Source organism: Erinaceus europaeus, chromosome 10, assembly GCF_950295315.1.
Source record: "Erinaceus europaeus chromosome 10, mEriEur2.1, whole genome shotgun sequence".
Classification (NCBI taxonomy): Eukaryota; Metazoa; Chordata; class Mammalia; order Eulipotyphla; family Erinaceidae; genus Erinaceus; species Erinaceus europaeus.
Genome location: NC_080171.1, coordinates 92366074 through 92376104, shown reverse-complemented (window position 1 = coordinate 92376104; position 10031 = coordinate 92366074). Strand labels below are relative to the sequence as shown.

The window sequence follows — 10031 nt, the reverse complement described above, 5'->3', positions numbered from 1 at the left end:
AAAGAAGGTTACCTTCATTCAGCACATGGATGGAATAGGAAACTGTTCCTGGAAGATTTCACTAATTGTAAATAGGCCAAGCTTCTAAGTGCTGTGCTGACACTTGTGAAAGACAAAGGAAATGTAAGTACAAAAGACACTATCACATTTACTTTTATTTCAAAAGTAAATGTCTTCTAAGTAACTTACTGTGTATTTTGTGTCAAACTTTTTCCTAGAAGAGTGTTACTTATTTTAATCAAGGGGGTTAATGCTTTACAGTGCAATCATTAGTGTATGCATGCAATTTAATTATATAATAGGCACCTAAAGTTTTCTCCCTCTCCTCCCTTCCTAGAGTGCTTTGCTTTGGTGCAGTACACCCGTGTCCAGTCCAGGTTTCATTTTGTGCTCTCCCTGTCCCTACTTTAATAAGTGAGATCATTTGATATTCCACCTTCTCTTTTTAGCTCCTCTCACTCAGTGTGATGTCTTTATCCAAGAGGAATGCAAAGGAGACAACCTTATCCTAAATAACTTTTAGGATTATAAACCTCAGTAGGTGGTGAGATGTCATAAAACTGTGCTAACCTGTATTGTAACACAGCACTATACCAGTTATGGCTCAAAAGCTGAGCACCTAGAAAAGAGGTTTAGGGAATACTTGAAAACTAGGTCTATTACATGTATTTTCTTGTGCCACTTACCTCTTAGGAATGAGTATTCCCTTATAGCTGCGACAATGATTGTTGGCTATTTTTTTTTTAATAAAATACTTAATGGGTCATATAATTGAGCCATTAATTTATTTTATTTTATTTTTTGCCTCCAGAGTTATTGTTGGGGCTCAGTGCCTGCACTACAAATCCACTGCTCCTGCAGGCTGGTTTTCCCATTTTGTTGCTCTTGTAGTTATTGTTGTCATAGCTGTTGTTGGATAGGACAGAGAAATGAGAGGGGAAGACAGGGGTGGGGGGAGATAGACACCTGCAGACCTGCTTCACTGCTTGTGAAGCAACTACCTTGCGGGTGGGGAGCCGGGGGCTCGAACCAGGATCCTCATGCCGGCTGCTTATGAAGCAACTCCTCTGCAGGTGGGGAGCTGGGGGCTGGAACTGGGATCCCTACGCTGGCCATAGCATGTAACCCACTGAGCTATCGCCCAACCCCCCAAAAAGTTCAAAATTTAAACACCTGGAGTAATTTGAATTTATACCACTAGCTAAGAAGTTCCAGTTTCCTGTTTTTATTTGAGAGAAAACACCACATATGCAGTAGTTCTTATATAGATTATTTTATGAGAGAACTAGAAGATACTCTGACCTACACGGGGGTCAGAAAATGGACTGCGTGCATGCAAATCCTGTACTTTACCCAGTGTCAGCGCCCAAGCTGCTGAAGTATAAGAATTTTATAGTAGATACTTTCTTTTCTTTTTATCAGAGCACTGCTCAGCTCTGGCTTGTGGTAGTGCAGAAGACTGGACCCTGGTACTTTGGAGCCTCAAGCATTAGAATCTCTTCGCATAAGAATTATGCTATCCCTTTGGTGATGGGAATGGTGTTTATGTACACTCCTAGCAAAATGTAGACATATAAATCAGTAGTTAATTAATATGAGAGGGGGAAATCAATTGTATGTCTCAAAGGTTCTCAGGAGACAAACTGAATCTTTTTAATAGATAGGCTACGTATTTGATATGCGGACTCTCTCAAAAGCCTAGACCAAGTAGATTGGAGGCTTCCAATAGCACAGCTATATACAAGATACTGGGTACTGTACAGCAAACCATAACAAAGGGACTTTTCAAAGTTAACCCAATTAACAAATAATGTGATGATGATATTAACTATTGATTGTCTTTTTGAACCCTAAGACAGCAGGAACCTCACATCTTCACTATAGAGCCCCTACTTCCCCCAGTCCTGGCACCCATGGATAGGGCTCACTTTCCCGTATGCTTCTCCCAATCCATACCAAATAATATTGCATCCGCCGATCACAACCTAACCAAAGCAACGATTGCCATCTCAACATGCTTCACCTCAGAGTGTATCCAGAGACTTCACGTGTGGAATGACAACCCTTCAGCTTCATTACTCGGGTGAGACCTTTCCTTTTATAGTACACTCTAATTTCATCTCAGGTAGTTCACTTTCTAACAAAGTCCCATAACCTAGACATACACCAGTTTCTGTGAGAGAGAGCGTATGCGCACACGTATCCATAAACTACTGCAAAATATATACCTGAAAGCAGGATTACACTAGAGTTTGCAGTGAGTACCTCCCCAACACTTCCTCTCCACTATTCCAATCTTGGGATCCATGTTTGCTCAACAAATTGTTTGGCTTTGTATGTTAACTCTCTTTTCAATCACCAGGTTCCAGATGCCACCAGGATGCTGGCTAGGCTTCCCTGGATTGAAGACCCCACCAATGTGTCCTGGAGCTCAGCTTCCCCAGAGACACACCTTACTAGGGAAAGAGAGAGGCAGACTGGGAGTATGGACCGACCAGTCAACGCCCATGTTCAGCGGGGAAGCAATTACAGAAGCCAGACCCTCTACCTTCTGCAACCCTCAACGACCCTGGGTCCATGCTCCCAGAGGGCTAGAGAATGGGAAGGCTATCATGGGAGAGGGTGGGTTATGGGGATTGGGTGGTGGGAATTGTGTGGAGTTGTACCCCTCCTACCTTATGCTTTTGTTCACTAATCCTTTCTTAAATTAAAAATTTAAATAAAAAAAAAAAAAAAAGAATTATGCTATCTCCCCTGCCTTATAGTAGATTACCTTCAAGTGATGAAAGGTTTTTTTTTTTTTTTTTTAAGTATTTTGATTTTGAGAGAGATGCAGAGAGAGAGACAGAGAAACACCAGAGCACTACTCAGCTCTGGCTTATGGTGGTACAGGGGATTGAACCTGGGACTTTGGAGCCTCAGGCATGACAGTCTCTTTGCATAACCATTATGCTATCTACCCCTGTTTGTGATGAAATGTATTATTTGCACAATATGTTTATTTCTAGGCAAAAGTGGAAAGCTAGTTGGAAAGTGGTCATTTTCTTAGATTTATGGTTAGTGTGGATGCTTTATGGTATAGTAGATTTGGCAAACGCTAGAAGAAGAAGAAGTAGATTGGTGAAAAGTGAATCTAGACAACAGACAAGTTTTATTTTTTATTTCCATATGAAAATAAACTTTAAGCAAAATTCCAAAAATCAAGATTTTTATAAAAAACAAAGTACCCTCAACAATATAGTACCCTGGTTTAAATTATATATTAACTATTCTGATATGTACAAGATATTTACAAAAATCCTGGCATTGATAAATTACAGTGGAATTTTTGCATCTAAATCCACTGGAACTTGATTCAAAAAACCAAGTGGTGTTCCAATTATGAAGTTGAGGTAGTGGAGAAGGTATTTCCTCAAATTTATGCAAGATGATTGTTCCTCATCTGGCTAGGTCAGTCTTTCCTAAATAAAGTAAGAAAAAAGGAAGGAAGGATGAATTCTTGTTAACTAGATCTTAAATTAACATAAAATGACATGATTTTTCCCTTTAGACCTCTAGATACAGAAGGTGAGAGACAAAGCAGGTCTTTGTGCATGGTGATGTATGCGCTTTACTTGGTCAGCTAGCTGCTGTCAGGAGCTGATGAGACCAGGTCATCAATCTCAATGCCTGCGCATCTTCTAAATCTCAATGCCTGCGCATCTTCTAAACTATAAGTTGTCTTATTTGCAAAGACATCTACTTTTCAATGTCCACCCTTTCCCCACCCACTGTTTTTTCCCTCTTCTTTCCCTTTTAAATATTTTACTCACTCCTGTGACTATTTCCTTAACTAGTGTTTGGATGTTGACCTCATTATTTTGTGCTTCAACCTTTGGGGGCTTTTAGCTGGACTCTTGTCCTAGTTCATTTCTCCAATTATTTCTTCCTGTTGGTTTAACCATTTTATATAGTACATTATGAGGTCCCTCTCTCAGTACTTTGCAAATTACTGATCACTCTTGCCTGGATTGACTTGTGTCTAAGTAAAGTACATAAAGGGTTCATAGTTTTGGGAAATGACAGTTGTTTCAATAGTATTTTAATCCCTGAGTTGGAGTTCAGTGCTTTAAAAGTCTCTTCGTTTTCTTCCCTGTAGGCTATGGGAGCCTGAGGGCTTTTAAACTATAAGTAGGCTTCTTAGACTCCTGACCAAGAGATAAAGCAGGGTGTGGCAGAGATAATCCAGTGGTTATGCAAAGAGACTTTCACAGCCCCACCGCTAGGCCACCAAGCTATAGATCTCCTGAGCTATAGATTTTCTCCTAAATTTCCTCATTCTCTGTCCTCTGGTATCAGCACAGCCCCCCCCCCCCCCCCCCCCCCCCCCCCGCTGCTCCAGCCTCTGAGGGCAGTAGCAATGGAGACTCACAGTTGCATTTGGTGAGTTTAGGGGAGTCCTCTCTTCCCTTCAGTTGTCCCCTTGTTGGTGAAACAGACTGGAGGTGGTGTCTCAACTGGTAAACTGCCAGACTGTTACCAGCCATTTAATCTCTTCCCTTGGCTCCTCTCTGTCCACGAGCCATGTTGTGGTCCCAGGTGGTCTCCTTTGGTATCCCTCCCTTTTAAATATTTTATTATAAGAGGAAGAAACCAGAGCACCACTCCACTTTTGTATACTGCACTCCATTGCTGAGTCACTTCCCTGACCATGCCATGACACTCTAAAGGCCTAACCTGAAACCTAGGAAGGATTGGGCCTGTTTATACCATAAAGGGTTTTATGGTCTATAATTAAATCTGGGCTCAGCTGCTAATGAGTGCGTGCCTACAAAAAAGGTAATTGTCCTTGGATATTCCTTGTGGCTTAACCGTATAAAATACTGCTCTGCTAAGTATTGATTAGCCTATAAGTCCTGATTTTGTCTTTTGCTGTGGCCTTTATTTACATAGTTTTCCATTTTATATAATTTCCTTCTCTGTAAAGCTTTTTTTTTTAAATCATCTTTATTGGATAGATGACAGCCAGAAATTGAGAGGGGAGAGGGAGACAGGGAGAGAGAGACACCTGCAACCCTGCTTGACCATCTGTGAAGCTTTCACTTTGTAGGTGGAGACCGGGGACTCAAACCTGAGTTCTTGTGCATTGTAACGTGTGCTCAACCAGGTGCACCATCACCTGGCTCCTAATTTCCTTCCCTATGAAACGGTAATTCCTACTTTGCACGAATGTAAAGACTAAGTGACAGTAGATATAAAATATTTGGTACATGCCCACAACAGGCTTTCAAAATGCTATTAACAAAATATTTAATATTTGCCAGTTCACAAGTATATTTCATATTTTAATCTAAATCTCACAGAAAACCTCCTTTGTGATATTCAAGGATTTTTTTTTTTTTAAATATTAAGAGGCCTGCTTTCAGGGCAGGGCAGGAACGGGCACACATCACCATGTACAAGAACATAGATTCAAGTCACCAGTCCCCATTGGGGGAGGCTTCTTGAATGGTGAAACAGCTGCAGGAATCACCTTCCTCCCCCCCCCCTTTTTTTTTTTTTTTTTGCCTTCAGGGCTCGATGTCTGCACCACAAATCCACTGCTCCTGGAGGCTATTTTCTTTTTCCTTTTGTTGCCCTGGTTTTATCATTGTTGTAGTTATTGTTACTGATGTCGTTGTTGGATAGGACAGAGAAATGGAGAGAGGAGGGGAAGACAAAGAGGGAGAGAAAGACACCTGCAGACTTGCATCGCCGCTTTGAAGTGACCCCATTGCAGGTGGGGAGCTGGGGGTTCAAACCAGGATACTAACGCTGGTCCTTGGGATTTGCACCATGTGCACTTAACCTGCTGCGCTACCGCCCGACCCTCCTCCTCTCTCCCTTTTTATTTTTCCCTTTTTGTTGTCCCCCCTTTTTTTTTAATTGTTGTAGTTATTATTGCTGCTGCTTTTGTCATAATTGTTGGATAGGACAGAGAGAAATGGAGAGAGGACGGGAAGACAGAGAGGGGGAGAGAAAGACAGACACCTGCAGACCTGCTTCACTGCTTGTGAAGCAACTGGGGAGCCGGGGGCTCAAACCGGGATCTTTACACCAGTCCTTGGTACTTTGCGCCATGTGCTTAACCACTGCGCTACCTACCACCCAACTCCCCCTCTTTCCCTTTCTATATGCCCTTCCCCTCTCAATTTCTCTCTGTCCTATCTGAAGGCAAAATGCCCTCTGGGAGAGCAGTGGATCACTGAGCATGCACTGAGCCCCCATGATAACTTTCAGGCACAAAGTCTGCTTTCAAGCAAAAAACCAAGGGATAACAGTATCTTTGCTAGTACAGGGAGACAGAAGACTATAGACATGAAATTGGCCTTACAGATAGAAGCTCCATATACTGTTAGAGTAGAAAATAAGGACGTCAAGAAGTGGAGGGCATTAAAAAGCTTAACTACATCCCTTACAGATGGACAAGTTCACAAATTTAGTTTGTTTCCTAAGTATTTCACTTATCTTCTTTTTACATCAAGCAACCTGTTGGTTCTAGTTTCCCCAAATCTTTCCTACATTTTCAAGTGATTAGTAGACATCTATAGTTTGAACTTGGATTATATACTCCACACTTTTCAGTTATTCCCATCGTTAAGATCAAACTCCTCTTAAAGAGTTCTCTTACCTGGATTCGTCCAAGGTGAGAGCCCTCAACAAAGGAACAGTCAAGCTGAGAAAAACTGGTTGAAGATGATGAGGTATCCACAGAGGTGCTGGTGACCAATTCTCCTAAAGCATCAACTTGTCTCTTCAAGCTGTGTAGAGTACCCTCTGTTTGTCGCTTTCCTTTAATTAACACCTCTGCTTGCTTGGACATACAATGTCGAAGTTGGGCCTGAAAGTATGGGAGTACAATTTTGGATTTAAATAAAAAAAAATAATAAGCCAGAACAAATAGCACCCTCATGTTTAAAATTTCATAAGTAAATCTATCAAAGTAGAAATGGCTGATGAAAACACTCTTGTGTTAATGAAGTACCAGATGGCTACTCTCTGTGGGTCAACTACTACCCTCCTATGGTGCCATTTACTGGGTCTTTTACTCAATTCTTTTCTCTGTAATAATGTTTAGGATTTCTGCATCCCCTGCCATCCCATTAAATGACTGATCTCCTTTTTTCTGTCCAGACTTAGAAAATTTGTTACTTTTGTTCCAGTTTGCTACTTTTTAGGAGTATAGCCCTCCCCTTTGGGGGGCACGATATAGTGCCTATCCATTTTGTTTGTTCATTTCTTTAGTGTTTGTTTGGGGGAATAGGTGATAGGAATGGGGGAGAGAAGTAGTAGTAGTTTGCTTTGGCTAGTTCAATGTTGGAAGTATTCAACTTGAGATATTTGGCATATCTCTCTGGGAAACTGCTGACTGCCTGTTCTCCCTCACTTGCCAGGTGTTCTTTCATTCTAACAAAGTTTTTTTTTAAACTGTAATTATCTTTATTTATTAGATAGAGACAGCCAGATATCAAGAGGGAAAGGAGAGAGATTGAGACACCTGCAGCCCTGTTTCACCACTCATGAAGCTTTCCCCATGCAGGTGGTGACTGGGGGATCAAACCTGGGTCCCTGTGCACTGTAACCTGTGTGCTTAACCAGGTGCGCCATTGCCCAGCCCCCCAACAAAATATTTTTGTTACACACACCCCACCAACAAAAAAGATTGGTTTATCCTTGCTTCTGTCACTGGCTCACATGTATTTCATCCTCAACCCTAAGATCCCTAGGACTTTTTTTTTTCTCCCATGTTATGACTTTGAAATGACTCCAAGTCTGTAGTCCAACAGAACTTTATATGAGAATAGGAATGCTTGGTGCTTGTGCTTTCTAATAAAGTAGCCACTAGTCATAACTCACTGTTAAACCCTTGAAATGTGTCAACCAAAGAACTGCATTTTTAACCTGATTTAATTAGAATGAATTTGCATTTAAGTAGCCGTTTAAGTAGGCTGCAGGATATTGTTGGATGCCAAGGGCCTCTGCTTAACACAAGAACATGGCATCCTCTCAGCCAATGCTGAACACATAACTTGTCTCCAAAGATGCATTCTGTCCTTTATTTTCCCACCTGTCATTGTTCAACTCCCACCCATATATACTTTTTTTTAATTGCCACCAGGATTGTTGCTGGGACTTACTGCAGACACTAAGAATCCACTGCTCCTGGAAGACTTTTTTTTCCTCTTTGAAAAATTTCTTTTTTTTTTTTCTTTTCCCTCCAAGGTTATTGCTGGGCTCGGTGCCTACACCATGAATCCACCGCTCCTGGAGGCCATTTTTCCCCCTTTTGTTGCCCTTGTTGTAGCCTCGTTGTGGTTATTATTATTACCATTGTTGATGTTGTTCGTTGTTGGACAGGACAGAGAGAAATGGAGAGAGGAGGGGAAGACAGAGAGGGGGAGAGAAAGATAGACACCTGCAGACCTGTTTCACCGCCTGTGAAGCGACTCCCCTGCAGGTGGGGAGCTGGGGGCTTGAACCGGGATCCTTACGCCGGTCCTTGCACTTCGTGCCACATACGCTTAACCCACTGCACCACCACACGACCCCCGAAAAATTTCTAGTTCATTTGACAGGACGAGTATTGAGAAGGAGGGAGAGGAAGAGAGGCAGAGAGACACAAAGCTGCAGACTTACTTTACTGCTTGTGAAGCTTCCTCCACCTGTAGGTAGAGGCTGGGGCTCAAACCTAGTATGTGTGCTCAATAAAGTGCACCAGTACCTAGCTCCCCCAGCCCCCATATATACCCTTAACTCCTAATCTTAAAGCCAACACTGACCACTCAGTCCTAGATTCCTATTTCCATTTGCCTACAGATCTCTCAAGACCATAAAACTCAACATGTTCTGAGCAAAACAAATTACCTAACACCAAGCCTGCTTTTCTAGTATTCCTAATCTTTCTCACACCAGACTCATTCACGATAAACACTGATCCTGCTAATTACGAACCATATGAAGCCTATTTCTCCACGTTTCTACCTTGTAATCTACCAAACACCTATGAATACTGCAATACAACAAAAGTGGCAGCAATATATGGTTGCAAGCAATTTCCCCCCACTCTCCTCAATGTGCCAAGCATCTCACACTATTTTTTTAAAGAATAACCTTGAGTCGATCTTCACGGTGACGCAGTTTCTCCCGGAGTGCCTCTCCACGCCAGTGCTCATCCTTTTTCAGAGAGAAAGGAAAAGATCAAGAGTTACCAAATATCACTATCAGTAACCAGCCAGACTCACTTCTACCCTCTTCCCCCAAACCTGCAATTTTAGCTTGTGTGGGAGAACTGGGAGCCAAATTATTCAACAAAATGCAGAGAACAGAAGGATAAGTAAGCCCTTACTGTTATGTGAACCTGGGAAAATTTCAGTTTATCTTCAAAAGGTGATGGTCTTTCATTCATGGTGAATGGAAAGTTCTCTTTCAAGCTTTCCAACCCTCCTTCCAGGCTTTCATTTCTTTCTAAAATAGCTTCTAGACTTGACGGTAATTCTGGAGCAAACTGGTTGAGATTCTTTAGGCTGGCTCTGATTTCATCTTTCACTTCAGATTTAAGCACTTTCATTGCTTCACTGATTTCTGTTTGTCTTTTCTCCAAATCTTTTTGGTTTGCCATCTAGTGAGTGGGAACCAAACATTATTGGGTCAAGTATGGGACTTGAAACTGAACAGCTTAATGTGTCCTGTATTTAAAAATCTACAATGTCAAAACCAATATGATTATTCAAATTGTAAAAGTTGTGATTTCTCAACCATTCAGGTATCTTTTTAAAAATTATTTTTTATCTTTTTTATATTTATAAAAAGGAAACACTGACAAAACCATAGGATAAGATGGGTACAACTCCACACAATTCTCACCACCAGATCTCCGTATCCCATCCCCTCCCCTGATAGCTTTCCCATTCTCTATCCCTCTGGGAGCATGGACCCAAGGTCATTGTGGGATGCAGAAGGTTGAAGGTCTGGCTTCTGTAATTGCTTCCCTGCTGAACATGGGTGTTGACAGG

The 10031-nt window shown here is 41.7% G+C and overlaps 1 protein-coding gene and 1 long non-coding RNA gene across 5 annotated transcripts in view; one reads left to right on the top strand and one right to left on the bottom strand.

The window, feature by feature from the left end:
- Window positions 1–2741: 2741 nt before the first annotated feature.
- On the top strand, window positions 2742–3471 carry LOC132540911 (uncharacterized). The gene is made up of 2 exons (XR_009552089.1): window positions 2742–3076; window positions 3108–3471. It is a non-coding gene; the product is annotated as an uncharacterized LOC132540911 (long non-coding RNA).
- Window positions 3216–10031, bottom strand: part of CNTRL (centriolin) — a 101991-nt gene continuing 95175 nt past the window's right edge. For 3 of the 4 annotated variants that reach the window (XM_016185013.2, XM_060200069.1, XM_060200073.1), the window contains 4 exons: window positions 9365–9637; window positions 9130–9192; window positions 6650–6859; window positions 3216–3461 (listed from right to left, as the gene is read on the bottom strand). In XM_016185013.2, coding sequence (XP_016040499.1) covers window positions 3447–3461; window positions 6650–6859; window positions 9130–9192; window positions 9365–9637 — 561 coding nt within the window. In that variant the 3' untranslated portion in view covers window positions 3216–3446. The remainder of the gene's footprint in view (window positions 3462–6649; window positions 6860–9129; window positions 9193–9364; window positions 9638–10031) is intronic. The other variant, XM_060200070.1, reaches the window with a different exon arrangement.